The 25,106-nt window shown below is 40.5% G+C and overlaps 3 protein-coding genes across 6 annotated transcripts in view; 2 read left to right on the top strand and 1 right to left on the bottom strand.

Annotated features, from left to right (window-relative positions):
- Positions 1-11,120, top strand: part of LOC111269861 (inactive tyrosine-protein kinase 7) — a 176,083-nt gene extending 164,963 nt beyond the window's left edge. The window contains exons 9-15 of the mRNA XM_086972264.1: positions 131-369; positions 912-1,026; positions 4,240-4,410; positions 5,370-5,663; positions 5,950-6,180; positions 6,374-6,781; positions 7,318-11,120. Of these exons, the coding sequence (XP_086828390.1) occupies positions 131-369; positions 912-1,026; positions 4,240-4,410; positions 5,370-5,663; positions 5,950-6,180; positions 6,374-6,781; positions 7,318-7,670 (1,811 nt within the window). The 3' untranslated portion in view covers positions 7,671-11,120. The remainder of the gene's footprint in view (positions 1-130; positions 370-911; positions 1,027-4,239; positions 4,411-5,369; positions 5,664-5,949; positions 6,181-6,373; positions 6,782-7,317) is intronic.
- A 701-nt stretch (positions 11,121-11,821) lies between these two features.
- Positions 11,822-20,691, bottom strand: PIG-Z (phosphatidylinositol glycan anchor biosynthesis class Z). Of its 4 annotated transcripts, none has more exons than XM_086972265.1 (3): positions 17,772-20,691; positions 15,612-15,714; positions 11,822-14,968 (listed from the first exon to the last, which is right to left on the bottom strand). In XM_086972265.1, the coding sequence occupies exons 2-3, from the start codon at positions 15,665-15,667 to the stop codon at positions 13,345-13,347; spliced, it is 1,680 nt and encodes a 559-aa protein (XP_086828391.1). In that variant the 5' UTR covers positions 15,668-15,714; positions 17,772-20,691; the 3' UTR covers positions 11,822-13,344. The 4 variants fall into 4 exon arrangements, with proteins under 4 accessions (XP_086828391.1, XP_022705483.1, XP_022705482.1 ...); XM_022849748.2 differs by having other exon boundaries at positions 17,984-20,691; XM_022849747.2 differs by having other exon boundaries at positions 18,028-20,691.
- Positions 20,692-21,012: 321 nt separating this feature from the next.
- Positions 21,013-23,889, top strand: LOC111269865 (nurim). The gene is made up of 2 exons (XM_022849750.1): positions 21,013-21,090; positions 21,341-23,889. Exon 2 carries the CDS (start codon positions 21,768-21,770, stop codon positions 22,791-22,793), a length of 1,026 nt encoding a protein of 341 aa, XP_022705485.1. The 5' UTR covers positions 21,013-21,090; positions 21,341-21,767; the 3' UTR covers positions 22,794-23,889.
- The last annotated feature ends 1,217 nt before the right edge of the window (positions 23,890-25,106 follow it).

Below are 25,106 nucleotides of genomic sequence, written 5' to 3'. Positions count from 1 at the left end.
ACGCCATGTAGGCAATGTATTTGGTTGCCCGCTTATATAGAAGCCCGCTACCTTTGTACCTCCCTATACCTTCAACGTCAAATGACTAACAATCTAGCTGAATCTCTCGCGTATTTTTTGTGAATTTCAGAAAAGCTAAAATTTTTTCCAGTTCCGGTTAACAAAAACTTAGAATTTAATACAGTTAGTCGAATTCCCTGCCAAGCCCGAGGTGCGCCCTCACCCAAGGTCAAGTGGACAAAGATTCAGTATCAGACGCCAAGTCTTAGAGCTGAAATTAAAGCTGATGAGAGCGAGCGGAACACGGCCGCACGAGCTGTCGCTTCGCACGAACACAAAACCCTTCCTTTACCCACCAACCTTAGAGAGGTAAATTAATTTTTTGTTCAAATAATTTTTGCATACGCTTGATAAGTGCAGGTGTGCGTTTAGGTAGGTACTGCCTCTACTGGGTCATGATTGGTAACTTCGTTACTGGTTAAAGACAATTTAACTATATTTATAGAGAAGGAAATTAATGCCTGATCTGTAGCGAGAAAAGACAAGAGACCTCATAGGAAAATACAAAATCAGCATTACTATGCTTATATTTTTATGATGTAATTACCAAGTACGTATAACTGGCTTCATATGAAATAATCGCATATATATTTTTATTTACCTTAAATAACCTAGCTATTTTTTACAAGCGTCGATTATTCTTTTTCATCAGCCAGAATGATCTAATAGCGTTTTCTTTTAATGTTTCGGCGACAAGAGAAAATCACGCGGTCTGCTTAAAGCTGTATATTTCCCTTAGATAATACCAACGTAACTTTCACAGTGTTTTTTTATATATCCAGCACAAAGACATATAAAAGTCCAATCCAGTGGTCATTAAAATTAACTCTAAACGCTTTCTACACACATAGGAAAATGGCGTGTTGATTTTCGATCCCGTGACGTATGATGACGCCGGCTACTATCGTTGTACCGCCACTGCTGGACAAGACAGCATCAACGTAACGATCGAGGTCACCGTTGGAGGTAAGATGTGACCATATATAGATATATATATATACCATCAGCTTTGACTTATCCAGTTTCGAAGATAGTCAAAAATATCATGAGTACAGGCGATCCACATGATATCCCAATATCAGAGACGGTATAAAAACAATTTCCGTCATGTGGGTTACACGAGTCTTGTTGAATTTATAAAACTAGCTCGAGCGATTCATCGGATATCATAGAGATGGTACTAAGAAGCAGCAGGCAGTATGATATCTATCACAATTAACTTCGTATCTGGAGTGCTTAGATATATTGCCAGGCCCGTGGAAACCTAATTTCCTGCAGAGTGTATGGCGGAGCCCATGCATGGCAAAACGAGGTTGGGAGGTCAAAGTGACGACGTAGGTTTTTGGACTGCAGTGGTAACTTAGCTAGAACATATGCAAGGTGATTTCGATTACTATATGTGTATAGTCCAGTATTCTTTTGAGGAAGCAGCCTTCGACACGACTTATTTGATTTAAGGTTCTCGATGGTAAGATCTTTTCAAATTATGCATATCCAGTACATTACGACTAGAGCTACTTTGAGTTGTAACAAGCTGAGAGCGGTCGCGAGAAACCAACGATGATACGAATTGATCGCCCATGCAGTCAACATTGCCTTCCTCTATCTTTCGATGATGTCACTTCTGCCATTCTTGTAGAAAAGTACCTTCAAGTGCAAAAACCAGTTTACATAAGTAAGGGGCGATACGATAGGCTACAACGTGTCAAGAATAGCTGCTCTGCTTCCTTTTCTAAAATTCTTCGCCTCTGCTTTGGTCAGGTTTATAGACAGTCCCAAAAACCTGTAACTTCCGCATGGAGGCAAGCTAGGGTTTACTACATTTGGAACATCGTCAACCAATAAATCGCTATGTTATCTGCAAACAAGGTGAATTAAACCAATTTCGCTAATACTAATAAATAACTAATAAGACCCTTCAGCAAGGTGGAGAATAAAAGCAAGCTTAAGTTCCTTTTCCTGAGTCAGGCCAGTTGAGCGCGAGAAAGGCAGAAACTCAGCCATTCCGTCGTCGATAATTACTCTGTTCTCCTGTAGAATCGCAACGACAAGGTTAATCACATCCATATGGATACTCATCTCGCCCATCGTGAGCACAATTTAGCCCTGGGCATCGATTTGAGGACTCCTTTGAAGGTGACAAACACTGCATATAGCGCATTGACCATTAGACGCCTACACGTTGTTTCCATAAAGCGTTTTCTCCGGAACTCATGCTGCTGCGTTGGGATGGCATGTACGCACTCCAAGTAGCTATTCGATTTCCTAGTAAGCAGACCCATGACAAACACTTTCCTTCACTGCTCCCCGCCATGATGACAGCACGGTTGAGTCTCTGTATTCTTTATTGATCACTAATAAGATAGCATTTTCTCATTGGCCTGAAAACGTATGTAAACATATACTAAATAGTATTTTTTATCATGTTGCCGGAATGACGACGCATTTGGGATGCCCATTGCGGATCCCGTCAGGGGCGGCAGCTTCCTTACGTAGATTTCCAAGGCCTTGCATTAGTTTCTGAGGTGCGAAGTCTTGTTGAAGGACATTGTGTCGTATTGAGATTCTTTTTCCCACACTGCGGCGAAAAACGGCCTTGCGCAGAGTGTCGTATCCTTCGACGCAAGCATCTCCAAAAAATGATTTGTGAAAGACGAGACGCTAATCAAGCAAATCACGTGTTGTATTGGTCACAACATTCCTGTATGGCTGACATTCCCAATCAGTAATCAAACGGGTCCTCAGCCGTTCAGAACATTGTGTCTTTGTGACGCTTTTCAACAGATTTTCCTAAACACAAATCGTAAAAGATAGAACTCGGGCTGTACCTCGACCATGAGCCTGGAGGCCATTTAGGCTCTCCAACCAAGGCTATAAGTATAGTTGAACTATGGCCAGTACTTCTGGAGTGCGTGTGTGAGCGCTCACGACTGCGTAGGATTGGTCGCTGTACCATAGACTCGAACTTGGCGTCTGGTAAACAATACAGGTGCAGCTTAAACAGTAAGGCCTATCGCCATTGGTGCGGGAGCACAAACGCTTGCGCCCGCTAGTGAGGAGTGATTTTCGTCATAATATATATCATGACAATATATTCAGTGGTCGACAATATATTGACAGTTTTCGCCAGGCAGTTTGTGGTTTAACATTATTGTTAACCTTTTCTACTCACTGGTTTTTGGTCGACCTTCTTAATGAATTCTTGTTGTAATCCTATTAATTATTTACAGTAAAAGTCCAAATCAATCGTTTTGCCAAGCGACGGCAGACACTCATAATGCACGAAGCTTTTCCAATTCCACCAAACGTACAGCATCACTTACTTTGACGTCAGTCTAGGCTTTGCCACGGATTGTGGAACTTTTTCTCGCTTTGGCCATCATTCTCTTTACGCGATATTACCGCATGTTATTGACTTTTCATCATTCGTGATTAACTGTTTCATGGATAGTTTGATTTCGTTAGGCTTCTGTGTAATTTCATAGGTAGAAATACGATGACATGAGTTCTTTTACGTTAATTTATGTAGCCTGTAAATATCAAGCTTCTTTCTGTTGCCAGCTAGTTTACCACGGACAATCATAAGCGGTTTAAGTTGTTTAGTGATGAATGTTTAATTCGTTAGCGATGTCACGGTTAGGCATGGTTCACTCACGCAGACTTGCTTACCTTTCGCAATAAACTTATTAACATTATTATATTATTATATATTATATTAACACAATGACAATAAGGACCTTGTTCAGGCCATTTTTTCCGATAGCGAACGCTGGCCATACACAGCACAATTTTTTAGGTGTATAAACTGGTGCATTTTTAGGTGCACTACTTTTTTATCGTAATAAGATGTAAAACGTAATGAACTAAATCTTCAGATTTCTCTATCTTGAGTCTGAATAAAAGATTCAAATAATTACAGCAGATTTACTGGTATCAAATCTTAGCTTTCAATTGACACGAAAGCCCCGATGCGACTTTTGTTACCAGCGATGTGAATTTAAAGCTATCTGGTTAGAAAAATTCTCAATACTTACCATATATATATGTTTCTTTATAAAAGTGGATAAAAATTAACTGGCAGAAAAAAATTATAAACATAGGTTATTAATAAATGTATTTACTTTTAAACATATATATTTTTAGATGTTGCTAATTAGTTCAATCTATTTATTTCCCAAGTGGCTCCACGGTTCATCCTTCCACCTAATGATACAGACGCACTTGAGGGGCATCCCACGTGGTTAGATTGTGTGGTCGAAGGAGATCCACTCCCACAGGTGCGCTGGGATCGAAATTCAAATTTTAACATTCTAGCGCACGAACACCCCCGTATCGAGATGTTGGATAATGGTAAGTGATGCGGCATAAGTGTACATTTACAAATTGCAATTGTTTTTCTTCGGTTGGCTAATTATTTTGCACTTTTACATCATATCTATAGGTAAACAGGTTTTCAGGATAATGCCTCAGGTGTAGCACAAAGAACAGTAGGACTCTAGCCGAGGTGGGTCTCTCTGGACCTATTCGAAATGTCTTCAATGGACCTATGGCAAGCCGTGCTGACATATTAAATGAGGGTTGTTTTTAAGCTCTTAGTCATGTTTTGACCGAATTGGCCTTAAAATACCTGCAAATAAGATCCATTCTACCCACAGCAGGAATCAGTCAAATATTTATGATAGCAAATATATAAGTAAAAAGGAAACTCGGTTTTTCTCTCTTATATTTTTGTTGCTTTACTGTATCACGGGATTGCTAGAAGCGAAAAACTCCTGCTGTTATCTCAATACTGTGACGCATGTCTGTGCAGATGTCCACGATCGGCCGCTGATTCATATACAATTTCATTAATTTGAAAATCTTTTAAGATCTATCTTACGGCACTTTGATTTGGGGTTCAAAAACAGAAAAAAATAATTTTATTAAGTAAGATGGGACCCATAGACGCGCATTATTTTTTGAGTACCCTATACATGCCGAACCCTGCCTTACTAGAATAAAATTAACCGTATTAGCTATTCAAGCGCGACAACTTTAGAGACTTCAAAAATCATTTAACGTTAAGAGCCTTTAATGTAATAGGCATGAGATAAGGAACTAGTACTCTATACTTATTAAGAAACTACCTCACACTAACGTTTTTACTACTTATTATATGTTCCGGAGTGAATAATATACTCAATTATGAATGGTAATTTCGCAAATGATCCGTAAGGACGGTTGTCTAGAGTATCCTCAGTTTGGTCTTGACCTTGACGTCGGTTCTGATATTCTTTTCTCAGCAACTTCTGCCTTTTACGTTCTTCCAGGAACTCTGTATATTCATGAAGTACACGTGGGGGATTCTGGCCGGTATGGTTGCACAGCTGGTAATCGAGGTGGTTTTAAGCGTACCGAGGCTAAACTAACGGTGAAATCGTCACGCGACTTCGTACCTCAGTACACCCTGTCTGGAGATTCAGGCGAGGAGACCATCTCTAGGACGATCTCCATAACGTTAGGGGCAGCAGGCCTCTATATGGCCCTCGTGCTTACCCTGATGCTGTACTGCCGCGTAAGCAGGGCCAGACGAAAGGCCGCTTTACTCGGCAGCAGATCCAAAGGTAAACTGAGCATCATTCTACAAACCATTTCCTCTTAATTTTCTGCGTCTTCTCGTTGACTAATTTGAGGAATTGCACAAGTTAGCTAAAGGATCTTCGTCTTTTACGTCAAATATAGGTGAATGCAATCTATAACTTTGCTTAATACGAATTCAATACCGGTATGTCATATCGGGACTGTAAGCTTTCGAGATTAAACCTCCCCATCAGCTATTGTTAGTTGTAAATAAGCTGTTGTAAGTTATTAACGGCAGCAATTGAATATCACTTGTTAATACTTCCGTAGGAGGTGGCTCTATCGAAGAGGACGGTTTGGATGGAGGGGTGACAGGAGGTTCAGGAGAGCTGCCAAGCAACAAGCTGCTTCCATCGGCAGGCTCTTCGGAGACTGAGTCAGTTACATCGAAGAATAGCAAGCTTTCAGTTGAGAGACTGCATTTTCCTCGAAAGGATCTTCAAACAGTGATGCTCTTAGGAAGGGGAGATTTTGGAGATGTATATCTTGCCAAACCTAATGGTATGTTTGACTGTGTAGTCCTACTTACTATCAAGGGACATAACACCCACCAACAAGAACGAATCCTCAACGAGTTATCGTAATTAAAACAAGAGACGTATTTTTCGAAGTTTATGTCGTTCACAAGTTGCTTCACTAATATTTCGTTTAGGTAATTAACGTCTATTTTGTGGCGCCGTCCCTGTCACTGCAGGTATAGCTGAAGACATGGTAATGGTTAAATCTCTCCATTCGTCGGAGGAAGCGTCCCAGAGCGAGTTCCGACGGCAGACAGAAATGTATTCTAAACTGAATCATCAAGGAATCTGTCGCGTTGTGGGAATGTGTGCTGAGACAGAACCCCTATTGGTCATGTATGAACATACCGACTGGGGTGATTTAAAGCAGTTTCTCTTAGCCACTCGAAAAGATACGCCAGCACCACAGGGTAATCGTCCACCAGCTCTCACGACAGCTCAGTGCATGGGAATCTGTCATCAAGTGGCGTTAGCCATGGATTATCTGTCCAACCATCGATTTGTGCATAAAGATCTAGCGACAAGAAATTGTTTGGTTACAAGTAAATTGGACATCAAAATATCTAGTCCCAGCTTAAGTAAAGGTATGGTACTATTTTAAGCATACGGCAAATTTGACATTTACTCTAAATGTTGGACTGTCCTATTTTTATTTCTTTGATTTAAGCAACTGGATACCAGTTGTGACTTTCGAGATTAGTAAATAGTTCGTGACTATATCATGTCTTTGTTCTAAAATTATGCCAATGAAAAAATGTATTCATTTTTTGACTGATTGCGCGTCCAGCCTTTGCTATATTATTCAGTCACCACATCATAGTATTTTTGGCACCGTATTTCAGTTACTGCATCGTGTGTCGTGATAAACCATTAGCCTGTCTCGCTGCGATAGATATTTATTTCATTATTAAAGCTCAAAGTGTAGAAGCCTTTCACTGAAATGTATCTTGTAGGAAGTCAGTCAAATAAAAATATCACCCAATTTAACTCTAGCAAACCGTAAAAAACAGCCGACGTATTTTCAGCAAACACTGGCGTTATTGCTTTCTGTCGTGCAGCCCGGGCATTAATAATAAATGGTACCATTATGCCCGTTTGTATTTCCTTGTTGCCGTTACAGACACGTATTCCTCGGAGTACTTCCATTACCGTGATCAACTGGTTCCCCTGAAGTGGGCTCCAGCCGAAGCGGTGATCGAGGATCAGTGGAGCTCGAAGAGTGACGTATACGCGTACGCCGTACTTTGCTGGGAAATTTTCAGCCAGGCGCAACTACCCCATGAAGACATCTCCAACCCAGACTTTCTCTATCGGCTGGAAGTACATGACATCAAATGGGAACCGCCAACGAGAAGTCCGTCCGCAATGAAAGACTTACTGCGGGCATGTTGGCGAATTTCCGCCAAGGACAGACCAACCTTCAGTGAAGTCAGTTCTCAGGTCGGCCAGATATTTGTCGATACGAATGTCTAGAACTCGATCAAGGCAAAGGCCAGCCACATCAGAAAGCATCGCCATCGAAGCAACAAGAAACGCAAACACTCCAAAGATCGACACGTCGGAAGGGGGCACAAGGACCTTGATGGCGGGGAAGATAGCCACGGAAACAGTCGCCATGGTTCCGGGGGTGGGGGAACGACGAGTGGCGGTCACAAGGAACGCAAAGAAGGAAAGGATCGCGACCGCCGATCCAAGTTTAACTTCAAGGGTCGCTGTCGGTTCAAATCGTTATCGCATTATCACCACGACGCGTCTATATACAGCTCGCCATTCAGCGCACAACCCTCGCCGCTGCATTTTCATGTACGCATGAGCAACCATTCGTCACCCTCGCATTCGTATTTAACATCAACAACGCTGCTCGCGAGCCACGGCCTACTGGACTCCGAGCCCAAATTGACACCATACGTATGAGCTACGGGCGACGGCGTGAGTTTGGATGAAAACAACAATAGCAAAAACAACGCGTGTTTTTCAAAAGTCGATTGGTCGCGAGGCAGCTGATATCTTTATTTGTCTTTTGCATTTACATGTTACCCTGAGGAAGATTATCCAATAGAAAAGAAAAGAACTTGAGTATTCGTATGAAACTCGAAAAAAGGGTTATGAGTATACGTGGGTCAAAAAAATAGACAAAGTGTGGAGGTAACAGACAAAAAACAACGTATCCTTTCACTGGGTCAAAGGATTATTCAATGCTAATATAAGTAAATACGCATTTACATACATATATCGCCTCGTCATAAGAAGAGTTAACACTTACATTAAAAAACCGAAATTACAGAAGAACACGATGACGAATTTCAGCTTACAAAAATGGGTAAATACGTAATGTACACCCGTGCGTAGAAATAAGCTGTTGTTATGTTGAACTATCAGATCGAGACAGAACGGGCCAGTTAGTCCCCATCTTAGTGAACGCGACTTGTCACCAAAAGAACCAGGGAGAACTCACAAACAACTACTAAACCCTTGAAAATCCTATTTAGCATAGTTGCTTAAGTGTCCAGTAGTATTCTCTATTAACATTCGCCCTGCCTTGTCCTTGCATCCCAACTGCTTCTTACACAGCGGACCCACTCTGCAATCGCCTGCGCGTATTCAATGCCCATTACGAAACCCACCGTGTATTCCATACTGCCAGAGCAAGTGATGCCCTTACTCGGCTTTACGGCATATCGCTTACTTGCCAAGAATATTAGATAGGTGCTACTAAAGACCTGGCTAGTGCGGGTCCGTTTCAGTGCTCTCCAAATATTCCGCTAGAGGCATGCATGGCTCAGAAGCATTCTTTTTTTGCACCGCTATCGTTCAGTGTTTTATTTTGTAATCAATACTGCCTGCCAAACTCCATCGCAATGCGATATCACGCTGGTTCTTCACTATCTCATACCATCATATCTGTACATTGAGTCTATAAATCGAAATCACCCGACGATCCAACCTATTCCATCAGCTGATCAAAGCCACTAAGCCTTCCACTGACCTCAACTAGTCAGCTAGTGGACAAACAACCTACTTCACAACTCTCAGGGTTACTTCCGATTTTATCACGAGTTGCAATATGTCAAACACCATGTACTGTTCAGATATTTCTATTGAACAATATGGCCACATCAATCCAATTTTACCTGATAAAATGAGCCCATTTTTGTGCCAAATCTCGTGGCTCTCCTATGTACCAAGCGCTATAAGTTTGGCCTTTGTGCCGTCCCAGTTTCCCCAGCCCGCTGCTGCTGCTGCTAGCATGTATGACGTTATTGACTGAAAGCACAAAACAAGTGAGTTTATTTACGAGAAACACGATGTCGTGATGGTTTACGACTTATGATTAAGGAAAACGTCGAAATCTTGAGACATAGACGAGACAGGTTGAATAGAACGGCGTTAGCGGCCGTTACATATATCGCAACGGAAGAGCAACGCCAGTAGCAACGTTTACGAGTTCTTTATATTTTTGTAATTTACTACGATCAAAGATACAAAGATAAACATTCAAACAAACAAACAAACAAACAAGCGAATAAGCAAACATACACGCTTCGTCAGAGATATAGGTACGAAAACACAAGACAATACACAAGTACGCAATACAAAACAACAACAGTACGTGGCTAAAATTAATAAGGAAAGAAATAAAAGCAAGATAAACAGACTATGAACACGATAACAATTATATACATTGTAGGAATATTTATACATGCAGGAACACACGCATATATGCTATAGATACAAGCATTATGAGTGAAATAGTAAACAAGATACATGCTGTATATTGTACGATAGCCCATTGTCGATTATTGCCTAGAAACCTGCACAGCTATAACTACTAGTATAGACGAAGAAAAGCAATGAACCAACTGTGAGATCAAGATCGATTAATAACATCTACGCAGGTATTACAGAACAAACAAAGTCAAAACAGATTTAATATAAGTTGCATTCCGTGTGCCACGCGGCTGGGCCATCAAGCCACTGAATTTGATGAGGCCGCGCAGAGTTCGTGTAGGATAAATCGATTTAAACGAAATCCAATTCACAACATTAATTTTTTTTCGTGTGTTAATAGGATATAGTGCTGTACGTGGAAAAGGTGCAAATGGTTCTTTCTTACTTAGGCGACATTATAAATGCGGAGACATGAAATTTTTCCCTATCGCGTATCCAGCCTAAGTAAGCTTGCAAAGCCTATAATGACTGGCGCACCTTGATAAGGCCCTACTATCGATGTGCCTAATAGCAAACTTGTTTTAGCAATGTCTATTTTCGACATGTGCGTATGAGTAGCTAGAGGAGAACATGCAATAAAAAAAAAATAACGAACCAGAAAAGAAACAAATTAGATAGACTAATAAAAAAATCCAAATGAATTATGTACCGGTGCACACTACTCCCTGATGTAGTCGCACATATGCCAAAGCTAAACTCTGCACATCGGCCATCAACAGATGTATGGCGAGCGGTCCAGCCCACGACAAGAGCCGCTGGATTAATCTCAACAAAACGGAAAACCTGCCCAGACGTCGGCGGATTCGTTCAGAGATCCAACCACACCGTAGCTTCCCTTCAAACTCTGCCTGAGGTATTTATCTCCCCTCCCCTCCCCTCCCGTTACCCCACTATAGGTCAACCCTGTCCAATCATGTGTTGTATATACAATGGATATACTGATGCTATAAATGATAATATGATACCACACTTTCAATTTCAATTCGACCAATCAATGTTCAACGATCAAATTGACTGGTAAATAATAACACACTCGATAAATGAAGGAATGGAAAAATACTTGTGAGAACTGTAAGTTATACAGACGAACAGTGGTAAAAGAATAAAGGGAGATACGAAGAGAAATCAACAAGTAAATAACGACAAGAAAACATTAATAAACAGGTGATGGTAAGCAATTTTCATGGAAAAGTATACCTAATTGTTTTCTTTATTAAGGAAGTACAGAAAGCAGAATAACATCCCCTCAACGATTCGCGGCACAATTCGAATTTATCATGCTACTTTCTAAGAAACAGTAAATTTGAGTTAACTGAATAGACAACCGTAATCTTAGCATTTATTTTTTCGCGAAATCATTATATTGTTTCTTGTGGTTTCCAAGTCGCGTTAGAAAAGATAATGCAAAAGACCGAAATGAGGTCAACATATAGTTTTTCTATAAACTGCAGTAATATAATAGGATATTCATTTGATTCGTCGAGAAACTACACAGTGGGAGTCATCCACAACAAAGTTAATATTTTTCACGTGTTTCGCACAACGCGTCGCGCAGCATAACTCGGGGCGGTGATTACCCCCCCCCCCCCCCCCGTCATTGTGTCAGGAAAATATAGGCACTAATAAACATCAGACAACCGTTTAGAGCTGTATGAAGGTCTCGCTTAGGCAAAAGTACAACTCCACAAGAAAAGTTGTACAATCAGGTACATGAACCGACTATTTTTTGTTCAACTTACAGTCGAAAGAGCAATACGCAAAAAGAGGGCAAACCCCTATGGGAATTTTAAAATCTATCGTGAGAAATAGCGTCTAACTCCGGAAGAACAACTTTTGAAGAGTGTTAGTGTTGTGTTAAGCACGATCTATATTAACAAAAAAATACAAATCAGCCGTAAACTAAATTGTCTTTATTTTCCTTCTAAATCACTATTCAGTAAGCTATGTGATATGACTAATGTTTTACAGGGCCATATGGATGGAGATCACAGCCTAACGCCATATTGCTGTTGGCTTGCTAATATGACTTAACTAGTTTACTTCTTAACTATTTGTTTAAAAAGCGCGCTTGTACAGTCTTAAAGCACAGAACGCATAAAAAAAAAAGCCTAAAATGGCGTCTTCTGTTACAAACCGAAGTCATATTTCCAAGTGATTTTCTTCAATTCACGAAGTAGACCTATATGTTCTTATTTTTGAATAGTAATAACTTCGGTTATGTCGAATATAAATTTAGCGTTGATACTCAAATAATTATGCATATGCAACGAGAGCTAACGGTGTTAGCACGAAAACATCTAGTTTTTTTCTTCTAAATTATATTTTCATTATGAGTAAGTTAAATAGAATGGAACTTACACTGAATGTTGCCGATGATTTCGTTTACATCATGTGACATATATTTATACCACACTTAAACGTATCAAACATTCTACTACTTCCTTTTTACCTTAAATGAAATGCCATTGCTGTTAATCCGTGACTATTCGAAATTGAGATAACGTGTTAGTTGCTCAAATCTGTGTCTTTGTCCTACATACCAAACCTTTGTTTCAGATCTCTCGGTTATTTTTCTGCTAGAACTAAATTTTTTCAGCATGTATACTCTTATAAAGGTTTAATTGAAACTTATTTGTAGTGGATAAGAAGGTGAAACTCTGCTCGGGCTGATCAAATTTAACTGCTAAACGGCCAGTAGTAAAAGATTGATAAATCCTTCACCACACTGATTGTATGCCAATAAATGGATCTCAATAAAGTATTGCTATTCTTTAATTAATTTTTTGCGCTTCATTTTGAAGCACAATTGAAAAAAGGTGAAAACAATTAATGAATAAGCTCTACCGGTAGACTATCTCCCCGAAGAGGCAGTAGGCGCGTACTCCTTGATGAAATTTAACCGGTCCATTTTTAAACACATTTCCATTTAGCACTAAATTAATAGCGAATGGCAAAGCAGACTACGTTTACAAAATAAAATTATTCTTAATAACGCATACCGATAAAAATGACAAAAAACAAGAACAAATACGAAGATGCATTTGTTAAATTCGGTAATAGTTGACTATTGTACGGCTTTAATTGACAATACTCAACATAGACAGACAGTCGCGCTCTAATATAGAGGCGTATACTTACACACCTACAAGCTGGTGTTTTTGTCACACGTATTTTTCAAACGATTCAATTCAACTAGCAGTTTACCTATGTGTGGCTATATGTGGTCGATAATTGCCTTCTCCATTGATGGCACACATTCTCACTTCTTGATTTTTTTTTTTCGCAAGCGCGGTCTTTTTAGATAGAGTAAGATGCACGCATTATACATACACACAAATGTCAAGCAAACATTTTTATTTAAGCGGATGTAGATTTGCCTACACGTTGGTGTGCAGATCTCTCATTTTAGACGACGTCGTTACAAAACGGATTCACAGACGAAGCGCATTCGGTTCAGTACCATCGAGTCGAGAAATAGACAGTTAAGGTCGAAACTGCACGTCCGCCAGGCCGAAAGCAGAAATTCAGTGGCGAAGTGCGGCCACAAAGCCGTGCCATCTTTGACCGAACAAACGGCGTTTTGCAAAGCAGTCGCTACAACGCTTTCAGCTCCTGATGGATAAACTAGGTACCCCTCGTGGTGTTTGCGAAGAGTGGCCTCGAGGCCGGCCAATGGGATCTCCTTTAGATCGACGACAATTCTTCGCTCAAAAACAGGACTCAGGTGCCTAGGGGGCATATATGTCTGATAATATATGACTTTGCCCTTGATCCCTGAATACATTTGCGTTGGCACCACGGAGGCTTGATGTAAGAACCCAAAAAATATTGATAGAGAGAAGTTGAACGAGTACCAAAAGAATCTTGACCTTGATGAGCGAAACACCTTCTGCGCGTGCAGAAGCGCAAATGGGAGCACAAGCGGCAGGAGAAATCGGGGCTCCTGATGTGGAAATAGTGACAACAATGTGGTCGGAACTATCATACAGTTGAGAAGAAACCTTGAGTCGGCATCAAAAGCTACTGGTCTGCGAATCAGCCTATAGAAATCGCAGTAAAAGAACAAGGAGTGAGCGCCGAAGATAATTGGGATATTCACCAGCAAATGGAGCCACCGCGGATGAAGTCCGTGATTGGTTAGGTTGCTAGGTTTGCTATTGTACAATAGGAAATTGAACGGAGTCACTACCACGCTACCGAGCGGATCGGCTAAACATTCTGCTAAACCTCTATAATAGACTGAATCCAAGATAACGAATACAGTGGCTGCTGGCAAAGCCAATATTGCAAGACGTACACAACTTCCGATAAAGTTCGCGAACGTTGTCTTCCAGAACCGATGAACGATAGGCATGATAGCAAAGCAGATAAACGTCGGCCTGTTGAAGACGCCCGCCGAGATTATACTGGCATAGAGAAATAGGCAGGAGTCCGGCGATTGCTTGACAAATTTGCAGACTTCCATTTCAGCCATTTCTGTCTGCTCAGCCCCGCCCTTGGTATTCATTAACACATTCTTAACTTTAGTGCCTTTTTTGGCCTCCTTTTTCCCAGTGTCCTTCTTTTCACCTTTGCCATTGGCTTCCGTTGTACAGGCGTTATCCCGAGCTGCTGTGGAAACCTTTACGCAAACAGTTTTGACAGTTGAGACAGACATTAATAGCAACAAACTAAAGAGAATTGTCTCAGTTAGGTTGCTAAACGTTCGGGTAAAATAAGTGAAAGCCAGATATGACGAGGCTGTCACCTTAACAGCGGCAAGCCCCTTTATTCGAAAGGCTACTGCGTCGACTAGAAAGGACAAAGTGCAAGCGACCAAGCGAGGCAGAACCAGCCTCAAGTAGGGCGTATGTTCAACGATTCGCAACAGCTGGTAAGGTACGAATGCAAAGAGGTGAACGAAGGCCGCACTTCGGATGGGTCTTGAAGATGTAAATTCCCATGGTCGGTATGCGTCCGTGCCAAGAATATCGCCAGAACTGATTTCCGTGGACTGGAAGAATTCATCGGCATGTATGTAGCCATATTGTGGGACCAACACCCTGAAATCAGTTATAAACAAGCAGAAGACACAAATAAAACACACGTTGATCAACATAGATACTTGGGTTTAATCTGAAATGATTTGTGGTGGAAATACAAAGTGCGTTCAGCACATATCATTGCGATAAACAATCAAAATAGACGCCTGAAGTCTCTATTGAACAAAGGTTGAAATCTGAGGTGTCATTCTGCTGGCAGTGACTAACAAAAGGAGGACTTTAGGCGAAATACCATGTTGTATTGTAAAAGCGATATACCCACGACGACCTTTGTCTATTGCGGAGGATGTATCTCATCAGTGTTACATTGAACACTTTGACATCTTCTGCAAAGTTCCCTAACCGTTCATGAAATTAGTTAGAAAATATCTCCCTACGTTTCAGGCCGCCCGTCTACATAAGTAATGACGCTTCAAGATAACTGCACGAAATTAAACAAACGTTTAAGTAAAAAAAGTAGTAAAAGGGACGAAAAATGAGAAAAGCAAACTTATACGACCGTCTATTGGCGTGTCGCACATTGCTATGTTGCCTTCAACGAACTCCATAGACTGCTGATATTAGCAAATCTGGAGAAGGCTCCGATAAAAGAAGTGTGCCTATTAACGGGGCCAGCAGAGATAATTACGAAAGAATTACTTACGATGCGACTCGAAGGGCCAACAGAACTTTTGTGGTTCGGTCCAATCTGCGACCCATTCTGAAGGGTCTGATCCTTGTTCTGCCGTTTACGGGCTATCTACTACCTATCGGAAGTCGAAAAAATCAATCATTTGTAAGGATTTTATGCAAATATCTTTCAAATGGCGTAGCTCGAGCTGGGTCACAATACCTATAAAACATGTATAACAACAAAATGGAAACAATACGTGGAGATATGCGTGAAACTAAATTTCATCTTTGAGATCATTTAAGTATGGCCTCTTACCCAAGTGTTTCGGTCTGATTAATTAGTTGATTTGTAAATCAACGATTTCTAACAACTCTGATCTGAAACTGTTATGCGGTAGTCAGTAGAAATGTATTAGATACTTTACAGTGCAGGAGAAGCCGATTTCGAAAAGAATAATTCACTAAGCGACGCAATATCTTTTTGAAATTGTAATGTATTTTTTAACCGTTTATTTAATAAATTATGTATTTGACAAAACAGGACATAAAAATACACATGCGTGTGTTTCATTCTCTGGAATCTGATCAGTCGTAAACTTTTCCAAACACGGAGACTGCATTAAGGAAAAGTTCGATAACTTTTTTTAATCACCATATACAATCTTGATAATAATACAGTACTCATGTGTTTCTCTGCTAAACTCAGGGATATGTTATGTTAGGCGTGGACACATTTCGCTCTACACCAAAGCTAGCCATCTGGAATCAGAAAGGAAATACCATTCTATAACAGACGAAAGTTGAGACTCTCTATTTTTTAAGTGCATAGGCGTCATCTATGTCCACCACGTCCCTATAAAGTTTCGAAATTAAAACGACTTTAGCTAATAATAAATGAATAAGTAAATAATCAAAATTTCTAGTTACTCTGCTCTCCCGACCAATTTGTGTGCTAAAATAGTTACATTCATCACATTAAGAGGCCACTTCGCGACCATCAAAAGCTCGATTGCGCTCATCAACGAAGCTCGAGAATGATTATACCATGGGTTTTACAAAGCTTCATCAGTTGATAGCGGTTCAACTCTGTGGTAGAAAAACATCTGATCGAAAATTCGTGCACATGTCTCCTATCTACTTGCCAACGGTGACCTCACACAAACGGCCATGGTTGGAATACGCCATATTAGCGGCGGAGCTACGATCTTTGCGGAGAATCTCTCCCCTAATGACAGCAGTCGCGAACGGTTGCTAGCGTCAACGTCAACTGCCGCCGTCGCAATCGGTGCGCATGGTGCCATTACTATGTTCTGGTTCGAACGCCGGATCACAACCTATCTCGTCTTCATATCTTCACATTAATATCACCGCCTTCATCAGCCAGTGCGGCCAATGCGAGACGGGTTTCAGGAGAGCCATAGCGTCACTAAAAAGGTCCCTTTTGCGCGCCAAAGCACAAGTCGGACGACGGCGTTCAGGCGTGTCAATAAAAAAACAACACCAAAGTATGTACGAACATCAACACCAATACAGAAACGGCCAGACGAATGCAACGTTTACTGTGCAGTGCTTACCCGCTCCTTTGTGAACTGTGCATTTATTCAACGCAAGTAAGCTAGGAACCAAGAGTGAACCTTGACGAGGTAACAGGCACAAAATGTACAATGGCTTAAACCAGCAAGAAACAGTGGCGTGGTGTAGAATCCAACAACCCTCGGAGTCAGGCAACTCAATATTTGTAAACGAGTTCGTTATATTAGATTAGTTAAATGAAAATTACTGTAGTAATCAGGATACAAAAGGGACACCGTTAATGGTGAAAAGAAAATACCACCACATTTGCTTGACGGATTAGCTGTCAATGATCTAGGCAATCCCAAAAGCAAAGTTCGCGAATCGACCAGTATCTATTCCTTCTGTTTTGTCTCAAAATAGACTTGTCTAATTTTATACTTGTGTTAGATACGGTAGAAGACACACTTACGACTACGAACGAGTCACAAAGTCCCAGGGACAGCCTATAAAGCCTAGCGATTTCCTGCACACCCGCGCTGCTCCCATCATAAATATGGATGGGTGCTTAATTCATGGACAAATAGACAGTACAATAAACAGCAGCAGGCGGCAAAGTAGACCACAAATCCAGGTCTGCATATTCTTTATTGCAAAGTGCCAGCTACTAAGTGCCTACCGTAAGTGCCTTAATCGCTAGCACTGTACGTGAGCCTTGCCCGTTCACGCAGACACGGACTGATGCAGACTAAGTAGAGAATGTTGTTTTTGTGGTGCCGATAGTGGTCTGAGTCAAGTCGAAATCGAACGAACGGATCATCGACTCTCGATTATCTGGCCCAGTGCAGTCGAGGTTACTAGGCTATCAATCACAGCAGACCCAAGGCTCACCTTATCGTACGCTGGTCGCTCGAGAAATAAGCGAGAATTTTCACCTTTTTGGCGCCCCAGCGATCAGCTGGTGTTCTTAAGTTCTGACAGTTGACAAACATCCGCGGCAGCAGCAACAGAGACTGCAACGGCACTAGAAGTCAATGGCGGCATCAGCCACAACCGTCTCACCATCGCAGTCATCGATGCTCTTGTAACCATCTGAGCTAAACAAACGGAAAGGCTGAGGGCGAGGCAGGTAATGAATAGCGCATGCGCAAAGGCGCCATAACAGAGAAGGGCACTTTGGTGCTTACTGCGACAATTCACCACCAGAACTACTAATCTTCATAAGCTGGTTTTAAGCCAGCATCTAACCGTGGGGTCGTTAAGTTGTTGTACAACTATCAACTTCTAATAGCAGTACATGAGGATTAGAGTACCATTGTAATTGGCATTGCTATGTACGGAGGAAAGGCGTCGCGATAGACGTGCCATAAGAAAATCGCTATGATATAATGTATTTGTTAGTACATTATTAGAACGCCATCCACGGGCTTTGCCCTGCTCCTATTTTGCAATTAAACGTATCTTGTTCTATTTGTATTTTCAAACATGAGAAATGAGGCAGAAGCTGTTGTCGTCGGCTTACGTAAAATCACTTCAAGTTATAAGAAGAAGCAAACTTCTCGTCGCAAATTATATTTCGCTGAGCGACCAAGGAAAGAGATCAGCAACCCTGATGCCCGAAGAAAACTAACTTAGGAAGATTCAAGAGGAAGTCAACTAAACTACAAATTTTCAACTCATATAGTTCACTTTTACTATAAAGTACTATCAGTTATAAAATTATTCCACTTTTTTAGTGTTTAAATTGTTCAGGGTCTCCAGCGATTACCGGCATCGCCCTATTACATTCAGAGTTGTATGTAAAAATCTGGAGGCAACGGAGCTGATCGGGAATCCAGATCGATCTCTTGGGTATATGAGTGGGTTCCCTATGAGTCGACTATAGGATGCAAGAAACAAACAAGATTCTTCTGTCGGTTATCATAGCCAGACCGCAAGGAGCCTAGACAACAAGTAAAAACGCTACAACGTCAAAAACAACGCACACAAGAAATGCGCATGAGAACATTTAAGGAGCTCTTTGGCCTACTCTTCAAATTTATTTAGACATAAAACAAATAAAATAATAAAACATCTTTTTGGGAGGGCCTGAAGCCATCAAAATCGAATGCAGTACGCGTATGTTCAATCTGCACGTATCATCGACACAATAGGGCATAGCCTGCCGAGTGGTATTAAAATAAAATATAGTGAAAAATAAGAGCCTATCTTCATCTATTTTGGCCTTTGTTGCCGAAGTAGTTGGTTCCACTATTAAAAATGCGTCTCTATGAGCTCGAAAGTTTAATAACGCTGTTACTATAGTTAATTATCCTATCCATTGTATTCTACATGTGTAGCTATTGTTGATGATGAGCGATCCTTATCTTACTGCGGACGTGGGGCTCACATTACAAATTTTGTAACATTCAAGAGAGATTCAAGAAACTAAAAACAGTAACGTTATTGCAGCTGATAGTAGAAATGAGAGTCAATGAACCCATTGCAACAAGCCTACTTTCAAAGTTGCTTACAGCCTGATAGACCTTAATAGATACACGTTAAAACGAATGCTTCATTCATTTCATCTTTCTAGATCTGAACAACGACGTTGTACGATAAATAATCGAAGACTGCATGCAATCTGATATAAAAAGGTGACATGTACGCATAAAGGAAAATAAAGTCTAGAGACATTAGATACCTAGAAGCCTTTAGAATACTAAACCTATTTCTAAATTCCCAATCACCTAGACAAAACGACATAGTCATATTGACCCTTTATCAATTAGTAAGGTTCTCTCCCAGAGTGCCATTCAATCATATGTAACCATCGTTGTAATAATCATCGGCCTTAGCGCGGCATATTTTTCGCCGTAGCAACTCGTCGTAGAACGCAACTAAATTTTGTCTCACAAAGTCACTAACCTTTTCACGAAAATTTTCAATGAGTAACAACACAGTGGAAAAAGACGACTATTGATAATTTTATGATTTTAGTTTTTGCTATTATAGGCTAAACTAATATACATTTGTGGTAAGCCCCATTGGAGGAATAAACCCCACATATAGTCGTTGTGCTAGGCCAAATTCTGCATCACGGTTCAGACAGTACGTTTCAATGAGCTAATTAAAAACACACGGACATAAAGTCTAAGTGATAATTTAGCGTATGAGACCATTTAAAGTATAACAACGGTTCATTAGTCATTTAAACCTGTACTGCTTTATGAATACATTGTACGAATGTCAAAATTGATATCCTGATCTAGCTCACCTTACACTAATTCGAATGGGACCTCGCAGACATTAAGTGGCTTAAAGGAAGTCGTTCTACGTTCCTTAAATGATTAAATATTAGCATTCCATATAACTGTGTAGACACGTGTTTTCGAGTCTCATACTCGACAGGTCATCGTATAGACTTGTAGTTAAAGCTCTCTGGATGAAAGATTCTTAGAATTTCCGATTGCAAAGCCCCCTTTATTGTACAGCGTAATATGCTGCAGCCAATAATAATTACTATAGATGTGGATGATGAAATGTTATGATAATATTAAAAGTCATCAAAATATTTGGGTTCATACAATAAAAGGTCAGTCACAATTTCCACATAATGTGTATTCCATTTTGCAGTACACAAGCAGAGATTAGCTTCTAGCTAATAAATACGAATATGAGCATCCTAACATTTGGTAAACAATATATCGTATAGTTTTATTACCGTGTCGACAATCATAGCGACAACTAATTTATACTTACAAAGGCTTACTCAGTAGTTGTATCACATATCATAGGATAGGGAAAAAATATCTACAATAAAGTACCAGTTCATCTGAAATCTCGTTGTTTAGAGGAAGAGGCACGAGAACCGCCCGAATGCCAGTAGACGAAACAGAAAGAACTCACAATCATCATTTCATTAACGTTTATCTTAAGCCCAGGATGTGAACGTCGTCTGCTGCTGTGTTCAACTTATGTTAGGCAACAACATCAGGTTCTTTCGAACGTTTCAATTGGTAGGACCGTACACGTACAGCCCAACAGTTATGCATAGTGCCCAGCGATACATCCATAACAATCTGTCATGTTTAGCAATATGTATAAACAAATATGTTCCTTTAATGTCTGCACTGTTTTTATTTCGACCAGTTTGTTTGCGATAGTAGGTATAACAATGACAGAAAGAGAACAATGAAACCTCTAAAACGATTTCTCCAACGTGATTAATCAAAAAATTACCACCTGCATAAATTTTCATATTTTTAGCATGCGTATGAAACGCTGTTCCTGTCCCTTGAGTCAGCCTGTTCGCGGTACATCTGCCGTACACTAGGTGGCGCTGTTCATCTAAACGAGAGAAACGTTCATGTACAACTTGATCGTTGCTGTTGTCCGTTGCCTTCTTGTCACGCCACATAAAGCTGCTCACTACCGCTGCTTGAAGCGTATGACCACCTAGCTGCGTGAGACTCATAGTCAGTTCTATAATCGTTGACCATTTTGCCATCGGGGTCGTTCATCCTGGCAGTTTGTGTTTTGTCGATTGTGTCAGTGCCAGTGCGTATGTGTGCCTCTTGTTGTTTAATTTGTGTCTATGCTAGAACGTCTGTGGACCGTTTAAATTAATATTTCCACGTCGCGGCTTTATTGGCGCCGCTGGTGCAGATTAGAAGTTGGAGACACCCTCAAAGAAATGTCGGTAGCGCGGTCTATATTTTGTGTGGTATGTCTCGCACTATGCATCCTGACTTTGCTTAGTCTAGCGGCTGTGTTGAGTTATCCAGATTTCGAGCGGGCTGGCCGTCCCGTTTACAAAAACCGTTGTGACCAGGCATGGGATTTAGCCATCGACGTCGTACTGGTCATGGGCGCATTCTTCCTACACTATTGGCTAAATTGCATGGATATGTTTGCCGAATTCAGCACGAGTAGCCAGCGATGCATCTATTCGGTCGTGACAGCCCTCATAACTCAAGGTGGATTATTCTACTGGCGAAGAACGTCCGAATTTAATATATGGTCATTTACTGAACTTTGGGAACCCGCTAGATGCCTTATACTCCTACTTCATTGTATATGCTACCTTCAGCTAATTGCCAATTCGGTGTTTGACGATGCTATTGAAGCGTTCGGTTTTCTCAATTGGTCTTCGAATACAAGCGAAGCTTCTGATTTTGAGATATCGTCTTCGTATTTCAACAAATCCCAAGAACTTGCGCGGCTCGAGGGACGGTTACCTTCAAGCGGTGGGCTGATGTCACTCTTAGTGCTCTTTTTGTTGTACCCCACAATGCCCTTAGAGCGAGCACTTGCCGCCCTAGCTATTATCTCATATCATTTCTGCACATCGACCCTTGACGAACAAGACTATTTCTATGTTAGGCGAAACTTTAACAATAAATGGTGCGAGCTGTTGTACTCTGATGAAACGTGTTCAGCCAGTGAAAATTATACGAGCCGGTATCTCGAGACCGAAAGAGGAGCAGGTTCCTCGACCGTCTCTTCCAGCGCCCTTTATCCGAGAACGCAAATAAAATCTCCTACCGCTACTTGGGCAACCCCTATGTCCCGCTCGTCTTCGCAAGAAAGCTTCTGCTGTGAAGAGCGAACAACCAGTGTGCGCAACCGTAATGTCACTCAAGCCGAGGTCCGACGAATGGACGACTCAGCCCAACTGGGTCCCACCCGAAAATCAACGAGAAGTAGCAGGAAACTTTGAGCCATCATAAGGCTCACATTCCTTAAGCCATAATTATTACTATACCACTTGTGTAAGTATGTCTGCATAGGTGACGTACTGCTTAGAGGAGCTCTATTGGCTTAAGGTTTGGTTATACGAGATGCGAAATGAACTTTGTGACGCAGCAAGACTGCTTTGGGGATTTTTTTAAGACGTAAACTCAGCCGGCCCATCTGCAGTCACCAACATAATAGACATTTTAAACTTGCAGTGCCTTTTCCAATACAGCAATCCTGTACGGTGCCAGTGTTCTGATCTCGCGGAGTGCTTCCTCATTGCGCTATTTGTAGATCTGCTGTGTGTTCATTAGAGAGATATACTGAGGGGATTTACGACTGAACTAAGCAAACTGACCATTAATAGATTAACGGACTATATAGTACTGTGCCTATTCGCTTGCTTTTTCATAATTGCGAATCGATCATACACGACTAATTCTGGCGCAAGCAATTGTGTTCATGTTAATCCATAAAAGTGAAATAATTGTGTCCAATTCAGAAAAATGTTGGTAGATTTATTTGGATGTATTAAATGAAAAGCAAGTATAGTTTTCTTTGTGAGGGCCGGAACTTTGCTCTGTCAGAGAAATCTAGACGAGGACTTTATGTAGCTTGCGGATCACAGTTCGCTTATCACTCACACGTTGTTATTCGTAGCAGCGGTAAATCTGTTATTTAGAGTATCCGGCACAATTCGATTGAACATATTTTTCGTTTGTAATTAAAGAATTAAATGATTTTTCAAAAGGTCAACATGCACTTACATTTATTGATACGAATCACCAAAGAACCACCAATAGAATTTGATCTTTTACTGGATCGTGCGTGCACTTTCGGCAAGTAAAGAAAGATACCTTATTGCCCTCTGAGAAAACGAGTAATATATACCTAGAAGCGGCTAGAACAGCATGTATTTTGTCTATAAATATATTATAGTATATAAATATTTATGTAGAAAATATTAATAGTACGTTTATTATCAGAGTTATATATATGTATACGTATTATGAACACTTTATAGGAACTGTATTTTTGTAAAGAAAGCATATGTCAAAATAAATGCTATTTTAAGAAGACGCGGTTGAGTTTTTATTTCACTGAACCGTTAGACCAGAACTGAGTCATTTGTAAAGAACAACGAACGAATGTTCTCAAATTTAACATAATCCTCAAATAATCGGGTTGGGTATGATCCCTGCGTATTACTCCGTCTGAGTTTCAAATAAGGCCGGTGCGTATCAATTGACACTAGACATATGACCGATGATTTTTTTTTCTACGCTACACAAAGTGTTAAATATGACTTATGTAGCAAACTTTCCTATTTTAATTATGGAGCATTAACGAATCGTCCTTACTCGTTCAAACAGAGAATAGCCTAAAATTTTTAAAACACAATTGGAGAGCCATACCAGACGGTATTCTGGTATAAGCCATTTGAATAACTGCTAGTGATTATTGTTGTATTCTTCTTAGACATTATACTAATGCTACGACATTATCATGATGTCGTTATAGGAATTATAGGGATAATATTAGGGTGCCCCTATTACGTATGTTGCACAGTTGAATCCGCTTTTGATTGCGATAATTCAAATGTATCTACCTACGTTAACATACGGGAAATAAATATGCTCCAATTATCTAGATTTTTTAATACCGTTTAGAGACTTCCGGAACATTCTGCGTTACCCGCGTTACAGTCGATACCGCGATTTTTCATTTTTTTAGGACCTCGTGAAAAAATTTTCTCCGTTGCTGTACTAAAACTGTGCTAAGTTCGACCGATATCAATTGAATGATAGGTAGTATATAATAGTAACGATCTTTTTAATATTTACTTGTACGCATTCCATATAGATAGCTTAAATTTTAAAGTCAATAGAATTGAGCTTAAAATTGTCTGGTTAAGAACGATTTTTTCATCGTTAAATCTTCGAGAATGCAGACCTCCTGCTGGCGTTTATGCCTGGTCATGAGACTACGCTAGGTGGCGCTCATCGGTCAAATTGCCAATAAGATACCTACACAACAACTAGGGTATTGTCCTAGGAAAATCTAAAAACGCTCTCCAAAGTGATCCTATCGGAGGGTGTATGTGCTCTTCAGCAAAGCAGTTCGCTTCAAAGCAGTGACCATTGTGTAGATAAGGCTGGCAATTACCAATTTTAACGGAAAAACGGTGAGGCCTCTAAGAGTATACAATACGGTATTATTTTTCAAATAACCGTCGTTTGATCACCGTATGCATAGAATCGATATCTAAACAAAATACAAAATTAATAGTCTTGTT

Source organism: Varroa jacobsoni, unplaced genomic scaffold, assembly GCF_002532875.2.
Source record: "Varroa jacobsoni isolate VJ856 unplaced genomic scaffold, vjacob_1.0 scaffold_1421, whole genome shotgun sequence".
NCBI classification, from domain to species: domain Eukaryota; kingdom Metazoa; phylum Arthropoda; class Arachnida; order Mesostigmata; family Varroidae; genus Varroa; species Varroa jacobsoni.
The sequence above is the reverse complement of the archived record's forward strand: the minus strand, read 5'-3'. Positions and strand labels throughout refer to the sequence as shown.